Source organism: Lepeophtheirus salmonis, chromosome 12 (genome assembly GCF_016086655.4).
Source record: "Lepeophtheirus salmonis chromosome 12, UVic_Lsal_1.4, whole genome shotgun sequence".
NCBI lineage: Eukaryota > Metazoa > Arthropoda > Copepoda > Siphonostomatoida > Caligidae > Lepeophtheirus > Lepeophtheirus salmonis.
In genome coordinates this window covers 3,376,737-3,401,821 of record NC_052142.2, presented here as the reverse complement: position 1 = coordinate 3,401,821, position 25,085 = coordinate 3,376,737, and the positions used below count along the sequence as shown (strand labels likewise).

The 25,085-nt window shown below is 33.1% G+C and overlaps 1 protein-coding gene and 1 long non-coding RNA gene across 4 annotated transcripts in view; one reads left to right on the top strand and one right to left on the bottom strand.

The window, feature by feature from the left end:
• The window catches only part of LOC121127041 (uncharacterized), an 88,873-nt gene that overhangs the window by 59,943 nt on the left and 3,845 nt on the right, over positions 1–25,085 (bottom strand). The window lies entirely within an intron of this gene.
• LOC139906819 (uncharacterized) lies at positions 597–24,079 on the top strand. The gene is made up of 4 exons (XM_071892219.1): positions 597–3,969; positions 4,026–14,589; positions 14,643–14,782; positions 14,845–24,079. Exon 1 carries the CDS (start codon positions 1,466–1,468, stop codon positions 3,194–3,196), a length of 1,731 nt encoding a protein of 576 aa, XP_071748320.1. The 5' UTR covers positions 597–1,465; the 3' UTR covers positions 3,197–3,969; positions 4,026–14,589; positions 14,643–14,782; positions 14,845–24,079.

Below are 25,085 nucleotides of genomic sequence, written 5' to 3'. Positions count from 1 at the left end.
ACTGCAGCCGATAGGAAACTTCCTTCGGGTGTTGACTACATCGATTTCCCAAATGTTAAAGTTATATATCATATAATTCTAATGAAGAAATAACACAGCTTGGGAAGTAACCTTTGAGTAAGTAGAGTATTTACACACAGGGTTGAATGGATTTGGAAACACATCATCCAAATGTTGTATTCAGACCCAGGATTACTAAATAACATTTATAGTTAAGAACCATTAATTGTTATACGTTTGTAGTCCAAATGAAATTGTAAATATTTCTTATGAATTTATAACTTAAATTTTATTTCAAGAATGAAAACCTCTTTCGCATAGAAGTGTTTATTTGAAGTTTGTTTCATATTTTTATTTTGTATTTTGAATGACAAAATTTTATTCTGACTCCACAACCCATATAATAATTATTTTTTCAAATATACTTTTTTTTAAATCTAATATAATTAATAATTACAAAATGTCATAATATAAATCAATTTATTGTTTATAGATACATAAGTTTAATTCTGATAGTTTAACGAAATTTATTTATTTTTAAAGATGAACCAAAAAAAAAAACCTTACTCAACCGTCCACCAATCATATAGGTATGTAAATATAGATGAATTAAGTCATAATTAATTATTAAAATCTATTATATATATGTAACTTATGACCAACTCATAATAGTACAGAGTCATTATAATAAAATTACATATTTGTAGCACGTCCACCCAAAGGGAAGTTAGATAATTTTTCTCAAAATGGAACATGGAATACATTTTCCAACAAATTATAGTTCATTTAAATGAAAAAATGATTCTGATTAATCCTTTGGAGGCACCACAAATTGTACTTAAAGTAGCCAAAATTCACCGGCACATTTATAGAATTAGTAAATTAATAAATTATATCTCTAAGACAATATTGGGGCCAAATTAAGTCGAATAGATAAAACGGAAGTTTTAAACTACAGTTAACACTCTCGGGTATCTCAATTCATCGCAGAAATTTGAATTCATATCCTGTAATTTACCGTAATATATCTTTCAAATATTGTCTGTCATTTTATAAATATAAATGATTGAACCTTTGAATATAAAACGCATTTTCCGCTTCCCGTGATACATTTCTGCTAATTAATAAATTACTGCAATTATTTCAAGAGTACTTTACAGCCAAAAATAAAAAACAAAGATGCACACAACATTTTTCGTATGGATTTAAAGTACTTCACATTGAGTGGATATTTGAGTTAGATATTACGTTTAACGTTACTGGTTGCAAATGTGAAGTACTTTACAGCCAAAAAAAACACGCACACAACATTTTTCGTATGGAGTACTCTTGAAATATTTAAGAGCGTGAGAATTTGTTTCATTGAATACAAGATAAATTAAATTATTACTGCTTAAAAGGGACATAAATAATAGTTATGTACTTTTTAGAGTGGATTGTTGCAGTAATTTATTAATTATCATAAATGTATCACGGGAAGCGGAAAATGCCTTTTAACAACCAGTTGGTGATTTGTTCTATCGGTCAGAAGGAAATACAGAAGGACCACTTTAATGATCACAAAGTTATACTCCATAAGAATGACCCCAGCTGCAAGTATCAAGTGAAAATTGATCATAAGAAGCAGAAAACATTGAACTTTGCTGTTAAGAAAACTTCCTCTGCTACATCCTCATCCTCAGTCACTGCCTCCTCCTGTCCCAATGACCCTGCTCCAGTTGAGGCCTTACAGCCTGAACCAAGATCTGAAAAGTCCGTTTCTGCTGGAGAGAAAGTTACTGCAGACAAAGAAAATAATGGCGACTCATCAAATTACCCCAGCAGACGGATTTCTCATGGAATAAGACTTCCTAATCTCGATATCGGACCAATCTTCTCTCCCGAGCAGCTCTCTGTAGTCAACAACAACAATATTCCCTCTGCAGAGGACTCTGAGACTAGTGACAATGTCCAGGGAGGTGAGAAGAGCAAGACTGAGGAGATGGAGTTTGTGGACGGAGGCCCAGAGTACCCTGTCGTCTTCACGAGCCAGCTGGGTGACCCGATACTTACCGGGCGGGAGCCAAAGCGGAAGGACATCCAGACCAGAACCAGAGTGGAGACTGAGCGGGAAACTGTGCCTAAAGTCGAGAAAGATCATCCTCTACATCCCAAGTTACAAACATACAGTCCTCAGATAGATGACAAATACTCCAGAAACTTTCAATATGAAAATTGGTTCTGTAAGTTCCCGTGGCTAGAATATGACGAGGTTGAAAAGTCAGCCAAATGTTTCGCCTGTTCCAAATTTTCCATTTCCAACCTTGGGAAATTTGAGTTCAAAACATGGAAAAACAGTTCCTCGTTGAAAGTTCATTCTAACAACAAAAAACACAAACTGTCGATGGAAAAGTGGATCAATTTCCTCACATCAAGGAGAAACAATACCTCAGTTCTTGGGCATGTTCAGTCTCAACATGCTGAGGAAGTCGTGAAGTGGCGAGCTTATTTGAGGTATCTTTTCCAAACTGTTGGGTTCCTTGCAAAGCAAGGATTGGCTTTTAGGGGCGATTCCGAAACAAGGGAAAAGTTGACGGAATCTAATGAAAACAATGGAGGAAACTTCTTGGAGCTTTTGTCCCTGCGTTCACACGACAACCATATGCTCAAAGATAAACTGGAGGCCGAAGTCAAAAAATTTGGTTTAGCTGGGGCAGGTTTTGCCAAATGGACTTCACCTGACATCCAAAATGAGCTGATAGAGATTATAGCATCCAGAGTGACGGAAAATATAATTGAAGATGTCAAGACTTGTGCCGGCAATGATGACTACTGGTTCTCTGTGATTGTTGATGAGATATCAGATATTTCAAACACGGAGCAGTTCAGTCTGTCACTGGGATATCTGACGAGTGAAGGCATCAAGAAAGAGAGCTTCCTCAAGTTTGTAAAAGTTACCCAGACTGACAGCAAATATTTGTTTGAGAAGCTTCACAAGGCTGTCAAGGATTTCGGCCTTAACCCCGCCCTCACTGTCTCCCTGGCCGCAGACGGCGCCTCCAACATATCCGGCATCAAGAAGGGTCTTGCCGCCAGGTGGAAGGAAGCAGCCCCACTGCATGTCTACATCCACTGCTACGCCCATGTCCTCAATCTTGTAGTCAAGGATCTACTCTCAGATATAACCCTGTTGAGAAATACAATGGGGACAGTATAAATTTTATACAACTTCATTGAAGAGTCACCAAAGAGGTCAGCAATCTACAAGTCGGTGAAGATAACAAGTAAAGATGAGGAGCATGCCAAGGTGATGACCCTGAAGAACCAGTCTGCTACCCGCTGGAGTCTCCCCTACGATGCTGTACACGCTGTATCTCTAGGGATGGTCAGAATCATGAAGACCCTCATAATAATGAGAAAAGATAAAGATACATTGTCGAGTTCAACAGCAACTTCTCTGCTCAACAGCATCTTTATTCAAGAATTTGTTTTCGGCATTGAACTGTTGAAGACACTCCTCAGACACACATCTAACTTGTCAGATGAACTTCAAGGCAGAAAGATTGACCTAACAAAGGCCGGAAACACGTCAACCTAGTGATTAGGACTCTTGAAGATCTTAAGAATGAGAAAATCTTTGAATCAATCTAGAAACTTGCTGAGTTGAAGTCGTCTGAGATGAAATCAGTATTTGACCAGGAGGACTCAATTGATTTGGAATTCAAGGAGGCGAAGATTCCAAGGAGAATAAAGTGGAAAAGAACAGCTGAATCCTACTTCCGTGAAACACATTTCGATGTTGCAATCAATAAGATTGTATTAGAGCTTGAGAGCAGATTTGCCGCCGACAATACAAACATCACAATGGATCTCATTGCAATCGTCAATGACAGTGAAGTGGAGACCTGTGTCATTGAGCGTGTCTCCAAGCACTACAGACTTGAACTCGAGCAGCTCCAGTCAGACCATGCAATCTTCCAGCAATTCAAGGTTAATATTATAATGTTTCATTTTGCATTATATGTTTAAAATTTATATTTCTCTAGGCAGATATTGAAACAGAAGACATGGTTTCGTCACAAATTGCTGCGGAGTTAATAAGCTTGGGAGTGTTCCACCTGATGCCGGAGCTATACAAGGTGATCGTTATCCTAGCTTCAATGCCCATCAGCAGCTGTGAGGCGGAGCGGTCATTCTCCTGTCTCAGAAGGCTCAAGAACCACATGAGGACCACCATAGACCAGGAGAGGCTCTCCTCCCTCACCCTCTTGAACATGGACAGGGTGATGGTGGACAAGGTGCTCCATGAATACATGGACAGTTTGATTGACACCTTTGCGTCAAGAAAAGAGAGGAAAAACTTCTTCTTCTAATCTTGATAAAGAACATATGCATTTTTTTCTTCATTTTTTTCAAACACATCACCACGTATACATGCGAGTTAAGAACATCAAGACTTGTGAACATAATTTATTTTCTGTAGATGTAACCGTTTCATGGTATATTATAATCTCGTTCATTATATTCATCCGTTATTATTTTAAAAATATTTAAGGAGGTTTAAATTGTTTGACTTAATTGTATAGTTCAAAAATTTTCTCTCATTCTTGCACCGTACATTTTATACTCCATTATACTCTTTCCTTTATGAATAGGTCGGCATTGACTTTCCGTCTAGAGTTTTTCCTTTTCCTTTTATTTTTCCCAATGTTTGCCTGAAGAAAATAATGGTCCCACAGTCCATTGGACGATATTCTTGCAAGATTTAATCTATGCTGTAGCATTTGCCCTGTTTAAATATCCCACGTTCACCACTGAAAATCAACCGTTCACCCTTGTAAAGTGGACTGAAAAATCTTCCTGACATACGGCACTGTACAGAACCTATGATGATCAAGAAAAAAAAATTGATTTAATTGAAGGATACTGTTTATGAATTTGACTACTGCAAACGTGTTTTTTGTTGAACCTTCGTAGTTATTTTTTTAAAGTGGAATTAAGACTGCTACAATTTTGGCACCCATAATCATTTTTCGCTTCGAAAATCCGTTTTCGAATAATTAAGGATCATGTAAAGGGATTTTTTTTGCTATCATCTTCGTACTCTATTTAATTCCGGTTAATGACCTCAAGTGTTAATCTTCTGTGCTGCTACTCTTTTTAGTTGAATAGGTAATATTTATATATCGTAACCTTTTTTTTCTCTCTCCCTCTTTATTGTGGTCGATATTATATTTATATTTTAGTGACAATTAGTGATTCTAATGGGAGAATCCGTTTGGGATTCCCCTTTCATTACCTTGTCATCTGTTATAGAGGAAAACTTTTTCTCAGTTGTTGTACAAACAGCAAAAATACTTTATATTTTTTCCCAAGAACGCGGTTCTTCTTGGAGCAAATAAAACCCTTCTTGAGGATAAAGACAGGGACACGATTTTTCTTCGTTCCTCAGTTAAAATCCCTGTTGCTCATAAGGTAACAGAAAATAAATTGCAAACAATGTCTTATAGTAGTGTTGGAACCACACCCCTGAACAAAACTAATGTAAATCGTTCGAGCGTCTTTTCAATATAAAGTTAATGATTGTGAATGAATGAAAGTTAATGTTAATGAAAAGTGTGTGACAAGGCATTGCGATCTATTCTTGAACCTTTTTGTTAGATCATCCCTTTTGGCATTGGAAATTCATCCACTACTGAAAAGTCATATTTGAAAAAAATCTCTATTTTTAATTATTCAAGGTTTCAAAATTGTAAAAGTTCGGATTGAATAATCAATGTAAAGGGAAATCTAAGGAACGCCCCTTCTTTGATTCTTTAGGGGCGGAGATTGATTCTTTAGAATTCATCGGACAGACGCAACAATGTGGAAATTGTTTTATGTTTGGACATTATAGGTTTAATTGCAAGGGGAAAAAATAGTCTGGCTGCTATTCTAAGTCGTGGATGATTTCAAGAATTGGAAGATCCAAATAAGGATATAAAAACAAAGTCTGTGAGCAAAAAGCTGATAGTGTTATTTTGCCGTTACAATTATTTTATAATGGCACTCAAGAAAGTTAGATTGTTGATGATAATAGGGAATTTTCTTCAACAAAGCTCACTTATAAACGAATCATCAGCCTACATTTCAAACTGTGGGGATAAAGAGAAATCAGAATGTGTTGATGGGAAATTACATCACATGTTGAAATTCATTTACGATCCTTCAAGACCTTATTAAGTATAAAAACCTTTAATAAGGGAGTATGCAGTTTCGTTGGCTCGAATCAAATCTCAATCATTAAACAAAAGAAACAGACTTGATTTAAACAGCAATCTAAATTCAAACCTCGATACTTCGAACCATAAGAAGAAGACGAGAAACGATTTAACTCATTAAATGACTGATAATCAATTGAAAGATACCGAACAAAATAATACTTTTAGTAATTGAAATGTTGAAAAGAATATGGGTAATAGAAAGATCCTGTTGCTAAATAGGAGAGGAGTCAAGAATCACTTATCACGCCACGCTTTAAGGAAAAGATTTTTATTATTTTAGCTTTGATGTTATATGTCCTCAGGACATCAAAGCTAACGAAAGTATCCTTGTTATGTAAGAATGATTGCACCTTCTGTATTGCAAGGCAGTTTAACTGTTTTTTTAACGGCTAAGGTACAAATCAAGGAGTTCTATCCTTGGTTTAATCATCTCTTAATGATCCCACATGTCCAAATCCTACTCTAGTGCAAGTGACTGGAATAAAATTTTAATATCCAATGAATAGGCTAAATTAATGCATATGGTACTAATGGTTTTTTTTAAAGCCCAATAGACATATCTTTATTTATAATTCTGACAAAAACAGCTATTCTTTAGCATATCCATTTTTGCTTTGATGAAGTAAAAGGATTTTTAAATAGTATTTTTGCATCGAAGTTAACCATTTGGGAGATATAGTCAGTCCAACCGTTTGGTTAGCAGCTTTTCCGCTGAGGTTTCTCCCTGACCTAGTAGTTCGGTTCTTATTCTTTTATTTTTTATTGTTTCCAGAGCTATAAAAAAAGGAGTTGGTGGACCAAAACGCCTAGTTTTTTTGTACTGAGGAATACTGAAGTAGTCCTCCTGTGAGTTACAAAGTTTGACAGGCCAACTCTTCGTTAATTCCAAAGCCAGAGTTCTCCAGCGGTGGTAATATTGAAGTGTATTCATGTTATAATCATAATAAAGAGTCAATCATTCTTCTAGGTCATTATTAACAATTGTAAAGGTAATAATTTACCAATCTTACTCGTGGGAAACCTTAACATTGACTTACATTTGTTGCAGCAACTCATATCAAAATTTAAGATTTCTGGAGAAAATTATATGAGAAGTAAATTTGATTGAGTTAACAGCCAATTTTCGTAATTACATTAACATTATGGTCGTCCAGACCCCTCACGCTTAAACTAATAAATCATCTCAGAATATGTAATTTTGGACCTTCGGAAAAAGCGTGTCTAATAGTAATAAATAATTTACCACAATTTTTCATGTAATTCCACTGAAAAAGATTATCAGACCAAAGTTTTTCCTCCAATATGGCATCTTACACCAATATTGGTAAAGAGGTAGCCTTATCCAAAACATTTGGAATGAGAAAAGTGTTGTAAAGATCTATTCTTTTTTCAAACGTAAAAACTGAGACAGCCTTTGATAAAATTATTGACTCTCGCTTTTAGTTCCAGCCAATTTAATTCTGAGGGGCGATCTTTTCTCTGCATGTCGTAAATATATTTCCATCAATCCCCTCCGGACTAGAGGCCTTATTGTCTTTAAAGTTTTTCCTAATGTATTCAGATAATATCTCGTTAGGGAAGATCGAGGTTATTTTCCTTTTCCTTTTACGGAAATTACTTCTGATCCCTACGATGAACTTCTGGAAGGTTTTACGAAATGCCATTAATGTTCTCTCGCTTTCTTATAGTTTTACCACCTTACTTTATTCTCTTTATTACTGAGGCTGAGTAATTATTTTTGTTGGTAAGGTTTTTAATTCTTTGAAGAGGATTATTTTCCTTTTCTATTTTAGACATAGCATCTAACCGTTTCCTCAATCCGGAAGGATTTATAAAACACAAAAGGTATATTTCGTTAAAAAAGTTAATCCACGTTCAAGGTATGGTCCAAATTATCGTTAAAATTAACCCTCACTTTTCTCTTTTCACTAATGTAGCTTCTGACAGAACTATATATTGTGCATTTAAGGGAAACCCATATTTTTTTTCTTCAGAAAATGAAGAATGAAAACTATTTGCTGTGTTAATTTGCATTTTATTTATGCATTTTTTCATCATAAATCAACCTGAAAGGGAGTTTCTGGGGCTTTGAAGAAGTTTCGAGTACGAAATTAAACACTATCATCCTGTGATCGTATAATGGTTCAGAACAATAGAAGGCATACTTAGTATTTTTATAGATGAATTTTGACACAAGTGCTAAATCAATTTGTGACGTTGATCTGCCTCTTCTGCATCACACACTATTACTGGGGCTAAAATTGGCTGTTAAGTCATTCAAATTTAATTCACATAAGTACAAAGAAACTAGGCGTTTTGGACAATAACTCCTTTTTTGGTAGCTCTGAAAATAATAAAAATTTAAAAAATGACAACGATACTACTAGGTAGGGCAGAAACCTCAGCTGAAAAACGGGTAAGCATACGAGGTTTGACTTCGTCATAAAAATACTATTTAAAAAACCTTTTACTTCATCAAAGCAAAAATGAGAAGATCAATCTTAAACAAATAAATACCGAACATCACAACAGGAACACAAAGAAAAATATTTCCAATTCTGCTTAAAAAAATTAAGGAACGCTACTCGCGTATTGGTCTTGAATCCTCCTATTAAGTCTTCCTCGGAACTTTGCTTTAGCAGTCAAAGGTTTAGAAAAAGTTTTATTATTGAGGGGAATAGAAAAAACAAATCTATTTCAATATATAACCTTATGTATTTTATATTAATATCATTAAGGGGATTTTCTGGTTTTTCTAAACTGTTCTTCTTTTCCATTTTTTCTATCGCTTGTAATTGTTTATGAAGGTCAATAATAAATAAGAAAGAGCATTTTCAGAACTGTTATAATTATAATCTAGTATAGACATGGTAAATGAATTTAAATTGTAAATAAAAGTAGTCCAGATGTGCATATCATAAATTATGCTTCATAGAGGGCGTTTTGATATTTAAGACACCTTCGAAGGTCGAATAAATTAAATTAATTTAACTTTCTAAATCAGACAATTCAAATTAAACAAGCATGATTTGCACAAGGAAAAAGAGGGAAAATAAAAACATTGTACGCTATAAGTAATATTTGTATTAATTTTCTCTTCAACTATTTTGTATTGTTATTCATACTATAAATATTTTTTTCTCAAAATAGCATAAATATATGTTAGAGTATATTACGTCATCTTTAAAAAAAAATATAGAACAGAAAAACTTTTATTGTGAACTATTTTCACGATAATCGTAGAAGAAGGTAATTTTTTTCGAAAAAAATGGCAATTTTCAAAACTTTGAGGGCGTTGAGCTACCTCTAAATATAATTTAATTTATTTAAAACATTTACAATTGTATCTTTTTGCAAGTAACATTTCAGGATCATTAAGCGATCAGGACATTTCAACGCAATTAAAAATAAGAGACACCCACCTGTTAATGTTACCTTGTGAGAAAGCATTTTAGGAAGTAATAAAAATTAGTGGAAAGAGTATCTAGGGGGAAAAAAAAAAATATTAAGGCTGTGGAAGTAATGGCCATTGAGGAAAGGATTGTTCCAGAAAAAGAAGAAGCCGAGAAGATCTTAAGGGGGTGAACTCTACTTAGATAACGTCCCCCAAAGTACAATTGCCATTGCAGACAGAACTGTTACCAAATGGATTAGATGTAGCCGGAAAACTTTGGGAAAACCACTTTCTCAGTGATATACCTGAGTTAGAATTAGCAAAATTAAATCTGTCATGTAATCAACCAATTTGGTTCTTAGCTGAATTTTGTGGAATACAATTTCAAGAATTAGCTTATATTGGGAATCCAGCATTCCATCTTATTCTAACAAGTACTTGGAAGAGGCGGACATTGTAATGGGTTTGGTCGGAGACAATTGCTTTAATATTATAGGTATTCCTATTGTGCCGGTAGAAGTTATGGTTGGTAATATAAAATAGCCGTGGAAAACTAGGATCTTAGTAATTCTTGAGCTAGAGGTATCATTAATTCCCTGTTTACGTAGGCTGATATATATATATATATATTTCTGCCCTAGGCTACACTAAGTGTTACCAGGTGTAATTTGACATTTCCTTTGGTAAGCTTGACATTTTTCGTCGCCAGAAGATGCTGTTGAAGCGTTTAAAAACAATGTTTTGGAGGTGTCTCAACCGGAGTGGAAAAAGAGCTTCGACAATTGGTTTGAGTGCATTAAAAAGTGTATAAATGATGCTGGAGAATACTTTGAAAACAATAAAACCATTTTAATGATAAAAATTCGCATTTTCATTCTTAGGCCAGAAATATATATAGATGCTACGTATCAATGTATGACATTACAAAATTAGAGAATTAACCTAATTATTGGAAATAAGTGAATATATCATTATTAAATTAGTACCAAACCATACATGGAAGAAATATATTGTGTCGTATGAAACTAAGAAACTTCTCTCCACTCGAATTTCAATTGATTTTGAAAAACTTATGATGTAATTATAACTGGAAAGACTTCAATTCCTGTAGATAAATAGTTATAATTGTAGCGATATCTCAAAAATAAAAGCTAAATTATAGCCGTAAATCAGCTATTATGGTTTCAGCTACGGAAGCAGATGGGAAAATCTATTTTGAATCACAATTAACAGAAGTGAGGAAGACAATACACGGCAATAGTCCTATATCATTAATCATTTTGACTAATGTGGGAATGACTTCGGCAGATATCCCTTGGACAAATATAATTACTACGCAGCTCATGAATATACGTAAACTACTATCAAGCTAGAGAAATTTCTGTTCTTCATCAAAGAATTTGAAGAGTACATGTGGGTTACCAAATCTATCATGCTTGTTCATAAATTTTATTTGTACGAACTTCAATTTTTATAGTTATGTAGATCGAAAAAGAATGCTGATTCTTTGCATAGAAGACCCAATCATCAAAAAAGTGTAATAGAAGAGAAAAAGAGAAAAAAACAATTTGATTTCAAACTCATGTAGGCCAATTGCAAACCTATTAAAACTATTACTAAAGTTAGAACTTGTCGATGAAAGAACAAATATAATCAGGAACAAGGAAAGATTAAGGAGGTTGAAAAAGACATGACTATGATCAAATAAAACGGTGACAGAATCAATAATAATTTAATAGACAAATTGATTTTTATCAAAAATGTATTAGTTTTCCTAGACGTTCCTTGATAAGAAAGGAAAGGGTTAAATCAATTCGTACAGCAGACAAAGTTTAACTATCTCAAGGCAAATAAACCTATCTTAGAGCGTAAGATCAATGATGTATAATTGATAGTAATGTATATATGAAATATAAGGAAAATGATGATTAAGAAATATGTGACTGGAAAAATTTCTACGCATAGTTATTGACCCTGTGCCTGTGCATCATTTATCAGCTCATCCTGCGATAAAAAAATCCAAATTAATAGCCAAACATTATTTCTATTCACCATATATGGATAGAGGTTTAACCTTGTATTTCTGTTAACCTTGGGTGTGAATAATTAAGTTTTTGCAGAATCTCTTTCCGTTTACTTTTTGGAATTACCAATCGATTTCTTTATAAAATCAAGCCTCCCTCAGTACTCATCTTAGTTAAAAAAAATTATGTAAAGTTTCATTCCATCCCCTATCACATTGTTTTCAATTGCATTTACAAGACCAATATATCCTTCATCACTTATGGACTTTTCATCACTATATTTTACTGATGGATCAATTATTTGTTCTTCGTTTTCCTATTGAATTATTCTAATCTGAATTACTTCCTCTCGATGGTGACCAACTTTTTTTTCAAAATTTTCATAGCCTTCTGGGGATCAGGCAGGTCCTTTTAATAATGCGTCTGGGATATCACTATCCTTTCCTCTATTCTACCCTAAATTGATTCATTGACAACTTAAGTTTATATCAGATCAATCTCACATTTTCAAACATATCTATAGAGTAACTACATATAATAGGGATAATAAGTTTCAGTTATAAACGTAAATGTAGGTAATCAAGCAAAAAATATATGGCCCTTCTTAATTGCCAATAAAATTCTCAAGCACTCCAATATGATAATTGCATACTTTGTCTGCACTGGACAAAAATCGAGATACTCTTTGTATTAATTTCCATCTTCAGGGCATTCCAATTTGCAGATATCAGACAAACACTTCATACTAGGATTAGATTTTATAAAGAGAAAAAATTTAGACCTCGATATATCACGAGGTCATTTCATCATTCAAGACAAAAGAATACCTCCTGAAACATCTAGAAAAAAAGATATTATCAAATATCTCCTATCTATTTAAATAACAAATATATTAAGAAAAAGTTCCCTACTTTTCCATTTAGGAAGTTCGACATTGTTAAGAATATATCTGACATCACCGTAACTACTGAATACCTGTAGTTTGTGAGCTTCGTACATTAAAAAAAATAAACAGCCAAAGCAGAGTTTGATAAGCTACTCGATGCAAAAATAAATAAAAGATCAGAGAGGCCATGGAGTTCGCCCATTCACATGGTAACAAAGTCTAACAGTTCATGGATTATGTGTAGGCATTATATACTTTGAAATTATAAAACTATGCACGACAGCTATGCATCTGATAACATTAATTATCTTGCAAACTCTTCAGCTGAGTGTGAACTTTTTTCTATGATGGACCCAATAAAAGCATAACACCAATTTCCTGAAAATAGAAAAAAACTACAGTTTTGACCACCTTTGGTTCATTTCAATGTATTATAATCCTATTTGGCATTAAATTTCTATAATTGATAATATAAAAAAAGAAGATAATGGTGCGTTAAAAATTTAGTGAACCCAACTTTATTAAAAAAAATGTGAATTTCCAAGGATTTTTTAAATTTGTTTTAATGTTCCTTTAATTGGTCAGATAGAGTAGCAATGATCAAGTATAAGTAAACAAGCAATCAGAAAAAAAAAAGTAGTTACCCAAAATATTATAATTGTAGTATTAAATACAAAAATAATATCAACTAATAATGATTATTTTCGTAGTCTTTTATTGTTTTAAGATGTATGGTAGTGCTCTAGGGGATAAAAATATGGATCTGACTAAAGTATTTCTTTATTTTTTTTACCGTTTTATTCTCCCGGGGGGGGGGATTTTGAAATCCATATTTTGAAGCCTTGCGACTCAACTTGATCTCACAATCAAAGACTATAGACTTGAATGGACTCGATAGCTAAGACTCGTGAATCGACTTGGACTGGAAAGATAGTATAAAGAGGATAATTGTTGCAGGCTCTTGCAAGTAAAAAGTGGTCATCATTAAATTAATATATTACCTAGGAAACTACCTCGTAATGACTGACCATGTAGAACGGTTTGATTTTTAACATTTTGCGAGTTTTAATTTCGTCTAGTGCAAAAAAGTTGTCATATGGTATGAAAATGGCCTCTGCAAAATTTCATTGTCCTACATGGTCATCTTTCGGTCGTACATCTTTATTAAATTATGGAAAAAGGCAAAAACTCTCTACTTTGTCAATATAGATACAAAGAGGAAATTTTAGGTTATTTTGCATTAAATAATTTTGATATAAATTTTTCACCTATAAAAAGTGTTTTTCTAAAAGAAAAAAAAACAAACAGAGGGAAGAAGAAATGAGATAGAAACAAAGAGAGAGAGAAGGAGAAATAGAAAAGCTATATTATACATAAGGTTGATGATTTTGATAAGAATACAAAAGCGTGCGAGGAGAAGAGAAGAAATACTTATGGCATCATTGATTAAATAATATACATCCTCTTCTATCAAGAACCTTATAATTCCCGCCTTTATTATTCAATGTTAATATAATATTAGATACTGATAGTCGATAGAGAACTGAATAAAATGACTAAAATAACGCCACCTTCTGCATGGATTTCTGAAATGGAGGCCTAGGAATTTGGAAAATACTTACCGGATGAGAAACAGATGGCTTGTTGGATTTATCGATATAAATGTGCCTTTATTCCCCTGTCTATAAATACACGCCACTCATTATCCTCATCTCATAACACGAGTTATATTCATTTATAAAATCAAGTTAACGATGAATACATCAAGTCAGACTTTAACCTTGATCTCACAAAGACGCTTATTGTATGTAATATAACCTTATACATTGCTAATCATCCTACATTCAAAAAATTATGGAAAACTACACGGGTAAATTCTTACCTTCCCGAAGAACCATCATTAATTAATGGAGGATGTTGGTAATGATGTCATTTATAGAAATACCCCCATTGTAAATTGTGAAGTTAAGATAATTTTCAGTATGTTTAGAGTCATCCACACCAAATTACGAAATGGAACTCTGAATTTTGTACCATCTAACTGTAAGTATTCATTTTTTTTTTAAATCTAATCATAAAATATGATTATATTTTAGCCAAATTTATCAAGAATTATGATACACAACTCATTAAATCGCAAAAATATGTGCTTGAATGGTCACAACAACGGGAGTCGTAGCTTTGAATGGTTTGCAACTAGTTTGTCTGACATTAGTTTCTTCACTTAAATACTTGGGTATGATTTTTAGGTTTTCCAATATTACATAGTCAATAAATATTACTTTTTTATCACTTCAGGATTAGCTATGGTTGATAAGCCCCAAGCAATGGTGCTCAAAAACTCATTAAAAGCAAAAACAACTACTTAAATGGTCACAACAACGGGGGTAGTGCCATTGGGTGTATCATTATAATTAGCAATTGTGCGTATCCTTCACGATAATAGTAGGGTGTTATACAAACCTAAATAACGGGGGGAAATCTTTTTTGATGCCCTTAATAAGGATTAATACTGCCGGACATTAGCTTTTGCACTAAATCTTTACGATGTATTTCATTCTTACATTTTTTTTTAGTACATTTATTGTCTAATTTTATGATTTTGACATTTACTTTATTATTAATAATTATTTAGATCTCATCCGTTCAGATATATCTATCATGTGCGCAATTGTATATAGCAACTTCCACATTAGGAAAAAAGGGGGATGATTTTTTTGATTAAACTCTACGTCTGGCTTGTGTTTAGCAACTTAAAGCTATGACATATTTAACTGAATTCATGTCATAACAAGAAAATATTTTTGGGATCAATCTATTTTTTCAATATTCTATATTTATAATTTATTGTTACTATTAGTTATATGATTTTAATTATTTAATTTTGTATATTTAACATAACTGTATGATGGTTTATTTTTTGGTATGTAGATTATACATAATTTAGGCCTTCTTTTTAAGCTTGGAACTTCAAATATGTTTCGATATACTATCTATGTCGTTTCATTATTCTGTGAATATGGCTTATAATGAATTACAACTTCATGGAGTGTTACGTTTTCAAATCTACTGTAACAGATAAAAAACGTCTAAGTTAATTATACGTAGTATATCTTCATTAAACATTTTACGCATAAATACTTTCGTTATACCCTTCAAAATCATAATAAAGCAGGCAAATGATAATCACATCAGTATTTTAAACAATGATACCATAATTCTTTCTCCCCCTCCCCTTCTCCTTGCACGCGTTTTTCTCTAAAGAATTATCAACTTTAATTATATAATTTGTTATAATATTTAGCCTCATGTCAAAAAACTATATAAATAAATTATTTCAAACTTCATGGATACAAGAGGACGCGCTGCATACCCGTAGTGAGTGTGGGATTCCAAAAAACGGACATTCAAGAGGGCCCTCTCCGCAAATCTTTTTCTTTTTCTCTCTCTTTGATTCTATTTCATTTCTTCTTCTCTGTTTTAGTTTATATCTCTTCTAGCTGGAGCATATGAATACTTATGGACTTTTAATATGAGATCAATTCAAAAATGAGCGTTTTCCTTGAAATATTATCGGGCCCTTATCTTAAGTTGACAACGATATGGAGTGATTTTTGTGAGACTCCTTTTTTTCAATTAAAGATCATACTTTGAACTATCGAATGCAATATTTTTAAGTTTTTTGAATCTATTTGTCTTGAAGCTATGAGGCTCTGAATAAACATAACCTATTTTCTGCTTGAAACAAAATTAACTCGTGTTAAAAGTATGATGCAGACATTTTAAAAATAGTTTGAGAATTTTTTTAACGATTAGTTCTAAACATTTTTAACATTATTTATCCCTATCTTCAACACCAAGGGCTTTTTACACAGCTTTGAGACTTAAATAAAGCCAAAAATAACATAAAATTGATGGCCTTTTTCTGAAGGCTACGAGGTTATGAGAGAAAAAATAAGGGCATATTTTGAATCAAGGGATCAAATTCTATTAGATAAAATATATAATATTTTTGTACCATTTTTGCTGTTGGACAGTGTTATTAATATAACTAAGTCAATTAGAAAGGAAACATAATTGAAAGTTCCTTTCCTGCCTTCGAATACTAAATAACTACAAAATTCCTGGGAATAGTAATAGTTAATGAAGTATTAGCCTTGGGAAATATAGTAATGGGGATTTGATGGCAGATATAATTCCAAACTTCATAAGCCAATTGTAAAGAATGCAAAACTTAAAAGTGATCCCCATGGTGTCTCAAAAATTTAGGTTTGATCGGATTTCGGAAAATATTTAAAAAATAGTTACAATAATAAAAACCATTATCGAACTGGGATATATTTCAAGGGTCGGGGATGTCGAAAATATCCTCACTTAGATTACAAGGCCACCAGTGTGACCAGATACAAAAAATAAATCAACTCGATGGAGTCACCTGGAGGATTCTTGAGATATATTTCAGACGAGAATATTTTCAGGGGTGACCGCTCATTCAGCTGCAGGAATGACATATGGATCTGTTTACACCCTTGTATGCCTATACCATGCCATCATGAAGACGAAGAAACCTGCCGTAATCATCATCCTGGATCTCATCTCTAATGGGAGGGGGGATACCCCCTTGACATCTTCAAGAAGGGCGAAACAGTGATGGTGGACGTATACCTGAAGGTTCTTGGAGAGGTCTTCATTCTTTGGATGGATGGAGTAGCCCAAGGAAGAAATTATATTGTCCAACAAGACAGTGCACCGGCCACAAGTCCAAAAAAGTGTCGTATGACTTGGGCACAAAATGTCTTCACTTCATATTGGGTATTACCTACTTTAACGACTTCATCAATTACTCATTGTTCAACCTAGTGAAATTTTTCTATTCAGTTAATAGTCCTACAGACAATGATGTGATGCCCATTTTAGGGCATTTGAGAATGTCTTTTACATTCAATTATAAGGGAAAAACTTATAAAATATGGGACATGTTCTTAAAAATATTGGACCTACACATATTGTGGAAGAAGATAATCATAGGTTCAATTTCTATAGTCAAAGATGAAAAGCGATTTACATCACAATTTCAAGTATCGTCAGGATGTATATTCTTCGATGCTCCTTACAAGGACTGTCCAAAATAGGTTAAAACTGTTATTCCTGCTTTTGCAGGCTGCCTTTCACTACACACACTGAAAAAAAAATCATCTTGCTTAAAATAGTAGGAATAAGTAATAAAATCATGACTCCTATGCGTTTATGCAGATTCACTTCAAATATTTTGAGCGCTCCTACAAAAAACTCGAGCCAGAGAGTTAGTTCTCTCGAGCTGTATAGGTAGGATAGCAGAGAAGCTGACGGAAGGTTAACCCTATCCGAAATGAATAATTTAGAACTATTCTGATTTCGACTACTGCAAAATACTCTGTCTTTGCAAAAAAAAAATATATATGGATTCTCCTAATCTAATGTGGCAGTATAGGGAGATCTGATATGTTACTTACGAATACCCATCTTGTTCGAAATATAATATAACGTTGCTTCGCCGTATAATACGCATCCACAGATAATTTAGAAAGTTTTGTGCTTCGAATGTTAAATTTTTGATCTTTTTGTCTCTATCCTACTATTTTTAGTTGTTTAAAGGCTATTTTTCTTTAAATTCTTATTCTAATAATTTTTATTCATTTTTTTTCTACCAGATCCTTTTACTTATTTTATTGAAGATTTTAATAAAATGTGATAATCTACAACTGAGTATTTTTTAATCTTTTAACTCCTTGTGCTAATTAACTGTTGTATTTACTTTTGTTAAGGGATATTATTGTTAACTAGAATGTTTATTTATATACCAGTATGTAACTGTTGTAAAAAAAAAGTTGTTTTTTTGAGGGGTGGAATCCAAGCATTGTTTTTCAACTTTGTCATTTTATTGATAAGTTTTCGTTTTTTCGGTCCATCAATAATACCGTATTCTTCGAAATTAATTTGTATATTTCAAATGCGTGAGACATTAAGTTTGGACTTAAGCAATTTTTTCTTATTCAACTAAGAAAGTAGGAGCTTAGATACTTTTTTTATAATCCCAAAATCACATATCAAATGATTTAATTTGATACTGATTAAATTAAATGATGTATCTTCTAAAATTTCAAAGTCTACATCATTTTTTTCTTCAGCGTCACCATGATTTTCTAGAGAAGATTCAGATATTGGTACCAAAATTTCATGAAAAACACATATTTGAATACACAGTAAAACTTTAATTTTTATTCGTAAATCCATATACAAATTAACTTAAAAATGAAAAAATCAATTCAATGAAAATACGAAAACTCATCAGATCTTCTATCCAAGAGATAAAACAAAAGGAAAATAGAGGGAATCGAAGGAAGATACTTCTAACTTGATCATCCATCTCAAGAGGTACACTTATTTGGATCTCCGTATCCACGGGGACGACAGGATGATAAATCATCAAAGAAAAACTACCAGGCTTCGTAAGAGATTAGAGTGAACTCCTTCCTTTGGAAGTACATTCTAGAATCGAAGCAATAAAGAGATTTACTTACGATGAGTAGGGAATTTAAATATTTCAAATATATATAGTGAACAATTTATTTAAATTTGTACAAAGTGCAATATTATGATATTTATTACTGGATATGACGTCATTATCATGACATAGAAATCGTAAACAATATTAAGATAATGTTTTTTCTATTTTTAGTCCACCCGTATAAAAATAGGATTACTCAAAAATACTAAATCGAACAACAATCTTTGGATATGCATATAATTTATGCATAGTTTTTTTAGATTAAACATTCAATATATGTCTATAATATACGCTTTGATATTCCTTATCACTATGTTGCTCTCACGGATATTTCTTTTAGTCAACAATAAGAGTTAATATATAAAAATATTTATGTAAACGTATAAACGCACGATAGATGTGGTAACCCGGCTTGTTTATGTTTTCGAAAATGTTACTTACGTTTTGCAACTATTTTAATGCAATACCCTGAAAGTTTATAAAATAAGGGCTACCTAAAAATGACCATCCAGATCAGAGATGGGGAACTGGCGTCCCAGGGGCTGCACAAGGCCATCGTCCTCACTCAGTACGGCTCGCAAATAGATCAATAATAATTTATAAAAGTTAAGAAAACAAAAACTTAAAATTATACTGTTTTATACCCATAGAGAGCGCCATACGCAAACAATAGCGAGGCTCAGGCTCCCTTCGCAACATCAGCGACAAAAGAGAAAAATTGACAAAGAAAATCGCACTTTTCAGCCAAAATGGAAAGAAGAGTACTCCCTCACTCATTTAAAAGGGAAACCAATGTGTTTAGTTGGCTAAGAGACATTATCAGCCCTAAAAGATTACAACTTAAGTCGCCATTACAGCTTATTGTATATGCTTAAATATGGGAAGTACACTGCAACTGCCAGAGCTGCTGTAGTAGCAGACCTCAAAGCTAGAGTATTTCGACAGCAGGTCTTTTTCACAAAAGCCACGACCTGTCAAGTGTTGGCCATCACAGAGTCTTTTGAAGAGTCACTCGAGCTTACTAAGCCAAAGAAACCACTGTCAGATGGAGAGCGGTCAACCGTGCACTGTGGAAACGGCCAAAACATTTGCTAACAAAAACATTGCTAAAAACTTTGAAGCTGTGTATTTGTCCAGACGCACAGTAACTTGAAGTAAAAATGAAACACGTTCATTGTAAGGCAATATTATCTTGTGCAATTTCCAAGGTAGTGGAGGATTACGATGAAAAGTATACAACTTTTATAATTTGACAGAAGTAAACAGGCCCATTTTAATGACGTAACAAATGTATGGAAAACACTGGTCCGTACTTGTATTTTACTCTAAGATTGCAAGGAATCTAACTAAAACTGTAATATTTACTGCTGGTAAACTGGGCCTGCGGCTATATATAGGGGCCTTTACATCTTATTTTCATACTTTACCCTTGTATGTATGACAAATAAAATAAAAAAGTGAAGATTTATATACGCTTATGAATATAATACGATAGACTACTATTACTATTAGCTACCTTGTACTTTGAACAACTCCAACTCCATTTATGAATATTTTTCACTTTTCTTTATATAGAAGATATACACCATTATCATTATCTTAATATTAGGTATATGAAATTTCTACTCGCCTGACAACAATCACAATAATAAAATAGCCTTTCATGTCCAAAATATAACAGAATTAATAAAATAAAAAAAATAAGGGAAAACTCATGTAAATGTTAGAATTAAATGCATTTTTTCTTCCAATCTTAGTACGAACAGCTGTTAGAATCCTACTTTCATTTATTTCATGTTTATCTAAAAAAAAGAAAAGTTAATCAATACAGTCAAATTTTAAGCCTTAATCACTTATCTTAGATATAAAAATAAGACTCTTTTATAACTGATAAGACAATTCTGGCAACCATTCTTGACTTAATGTAGTTTTTAACATGACATTGTAAAGATTTAGAGCAAAAGCTGATTATTTAGTAATGTCCGTCGATGTTACTCCTTATTAAGAGCATCAAAAAATAATTCTTTTTCCGTTATTTATGCTTGTATAACAACATGCTTTTATCATGACGGATACACATAATTACTAATTATAATACTGCACCCAATGCAGCTACCCTCGTTATTGTGACCATTTAAGCAGTTGTTTTTGCCATTTAATGAGTTGCGTATCACAATTCTTGATAATTTTAGCTAAAATAGAATCATATTTTATGATTGGATTTAAAAAAATTAATACTTACCGTTAGATGGTACAAAATTCAGAATTCCATTTCGAAATTAGTAAATATGTTATACTTTTACTGATAACTTTGATCGTAATTTGGTGTGGATGACTCTAAACCTGCTGAAAATTCTCTCAAATTTACTATTTTTAATGGGGCTATTTCTATAAATTGAATCTTCAACGCATGATAGGTCTCACAATTCATTGTAAGCTGGATTTTATGAAAGGAAATTGGTCAATTTAGATCGGAATGGCTCTAGCTTAATATCATTTCGTAACAGTTCAACGATGGTAATGCTCAAAAGTAAGGGTAATCTTTCTTCTAAAGCTGTGAAGGCCCAAGGAATTTGATTGAGATTATTATGAATAATGGTCAACTCGGCAAATATATATTCCTCATTAATAATCTCCTTTGCTTTAAATATAGAAGGCATTTTTTCATGGAGGCTACTTAAATATTGCCTGGTTACTATAGAGTGATTGAAAGAGTAATCTGCTGTTTTTAACCAAGTTCCCTAACGTGTAATTACTGGAGCTGGGGGTAAGGGACTTTCGTAAGAACTAGCTAATTTACTTTTTCATAGTCCAGCGTTCAAAAATATTTTATTCATTTCGGATATTAATTCATTTGGTCTAGGGAATTCTTTACGAGCAAGTTCAGCAACGTTATGGAGCCCATGAGCCTTTATCAATCAATATATCCTTTATTTAATCCAATCTATACCAGTAAAACTCACATTGGATATTATTTCTTGTGTTGCCCTCATTTGGATTTAGTACACGTTGGAGATTGTATATAAAATATTTTTTAAATCACCATCATAGCTGCATACGAAATCCGAACCCATCTGTATAAGTGTATAAACTAACCAAGTCTATATCCTAACGGAGATGAAAGGGATGTAGCGACCAAGATATATGCTGCTATATCTGTGGATGCTTCACTTTATCACCTCAAAGACGGAACAAAACTCACTTCGTTAAGAGTGTGTATCTTGCTTATTTTTAAGTACCGCTTGGAGACCAAAACAAAAAATGGGCACCTCACATAGTATGTACGACTTGTCTCGAAACTCTGAGGTCTTGGTATCAAGCAAAATATTCTAAGCTCAAATTTGGTGTGCCGATGATTTGGAGAGAACCAACAAACCACATAGATGATTGCTACTTCTGCCTTGTAAATGTTAAAGGATTCAATAAAAAGAGCAAGCTATACATGACATACCCTTGCATCTCCTCTGCAATACGGCCAGTTCCCCATTCGGACGAAATAACTGTACCTGTTTTCACCAAGTTAGCAGATATTGATGATGAAGCACATACTTCAGTCGATGATGATGATGAAGAAGATACAGATGAAAATTACAAACCATTGGGGTCATTGTTTGGTCAACCTTTTCTGTATAGTCAACCTGAATTGAATGACCTGAATCGAGATTTGAATTTAAGTAAACAATCTGCTGAGTTTTTAGCTTCCAAACTGCTAGAGTGAAGCATGCTTGCTCAGTAGCACAAGTGTCACATTTTATCGTAACAGAGATGCAGAACTGGGGAAGTTCTTTGATTCCGACAATCACTTTGATTACTGCAGTGACATTGAAGGGCTTCTTGTGGCTATGGGATCATCTGCGTATCATTCAAGTGAGTGGAGACTCTTGGTTGATAGCTCAAAAATAAGTTTAAAGTGTGTTTACTTCACAATGATAAAATAAATGGATGTATCCTTATTGGACACTCAGTCTCCATGGAAACATCAAAATAGTACTTGAAGGATTGAAATACCTCGATCACCAGTGGTTAATCTGTGTGGATTAAAAAATGGTCAAGTTCCTTTTGGGTCAACAAGGAGGTTACACAAAATACCCTTGTTTCCTTTGCTATTGGAACAGTAGAGCTGACAAGGATCACTGGGTTAGAATGGAATGGCTATCAAGGCATACCTTGATACCTGGAGAGAAAAATGTTATTAATGAACCACTAGTTGATCGAAAAAATATCATCCTTCCAACATTGCACATCAAACTCGGTATTATGAAGCAGTTTGTAAAAGTTCTTGATCACAATGGTTATTTTTTCCAATACATATGTTCCACCTTTGCGATTCTTAGTGATGCGAAGAAAAAGGCAGGGATATTCGACGGACCCCAGATCAGAACATTACTTAGGGACATACATTTCATTGAGAGGATGATCGCTGTCGAATCTAGAGCGTGGATGCATTTACTAATGTAGCGCAGGGTTTACTTGGGAATAAGAAAAACGACAATTGCCAAGAGATTGTGGATGAACTTCTCCTTAGCCTACGAGAGCTCAGGTGTAGAATGAGCATCAAACTGCAACTTACACGGTCACCTGGACACGTTTCTAGACAACCTTGGAGATGTTAGCGACGAACAAGGTGAGAGGTTCCACCAAGACATTAAAGTCATGGAAGACAGATATCAAGGTCGTTGGGGCTCGCATATGATGGCTGATTACTGCTGGAGTTTGATGAGGGACCATTCAGATGCTCTATATAAGAGGGCTTCATCAAAAAGGAAGTTTACCCCAAAAATGAACTAATATGTTTGTCTACAAACAAAAATACACTGTTCCTGCATCTATTAGTTTGATATAACATTCTATGTTTTTAATAATATTGAATTTTGTCAAATATGTGTTAGTACTTTCATTTTTTGTATTTTTTTTAGTTTTGTATGTTAAAACAAAATTAGATTGTTGTGTCTTGTATTGAAAAATAAAATAAAACATTTTAATCAACTTATAGTTCAAAACCTCATGTGATAACCAACAACTAGTGACACATTGAAATCAGCAGCCAATATGCAAATAAAATCACAAAAAACAAAAATAATGTATTATTTTTCTCTCGTAAATTAAGGATATTTGGTATATGTTGTAGTATTTTTTCATCACCCCGTTATTCAAAAACTTGATATGATAGGCAAAAACTAATGACAGATTTGGAATCAGCAGCCAAAATGAGGTTAGATTCACTTAAAACCCCCAATGCAAGAAAAATTGTGTTGGCCAGTGTTATTTACTAATTATTGTTGTACAGCATCTCTCTTTAATAAAGGCTATAGTAAGCCGCTTACCTTATAAACATAAGTTATAATAATTTGTAATATTAAAGAGAGCAGATTCGACTCCTTTCTTGCAAATAAGATTAAAAGCTTGAAACATTGAAAAGATCCATTCATGATGAGTATGGAATTTCAATATTTCAAATATAGTTAATATTTAATTTATTTGAATTTGTATGCATGGTATTACATAGAAATATAGATTATTAGTATATATGATTAGCAATGCAGACAAAACTATTGAGAAAAGAGAGGCACATTATCTTAAGGATTCTAGAGTTATCCTTCACTCTCTTTCCAATGACAAAAGAGGCACACAAATAATAAAGAAATCGAGGGTATATGTTGTATAAGATTTTAGGAAAAAATGGAAAGGGAAAAAAGGGCAAGATAAAAAAAAAGTGTCTAAATGGAAAATAAGGCAAGATTCTTTTAAACTGATATAATATCTATCACCAATATAATATATAATAAGAGAAAAGAAAAATAAACAAACACGACAGTGGTTCTAATGGAAGGAGTGCTAATCACTTATTAATTATAATGTCATTACACATGATGGACTATTCATATCGGACAAGATTCTCCACCCAAGGAAGGAGTCGACTTTTCTCTTTTGAGGCTTAGCTTGGTTTGGTTTTCTTCTTTGGATAAAGTACAATCTGTCATACTTCCGCAGA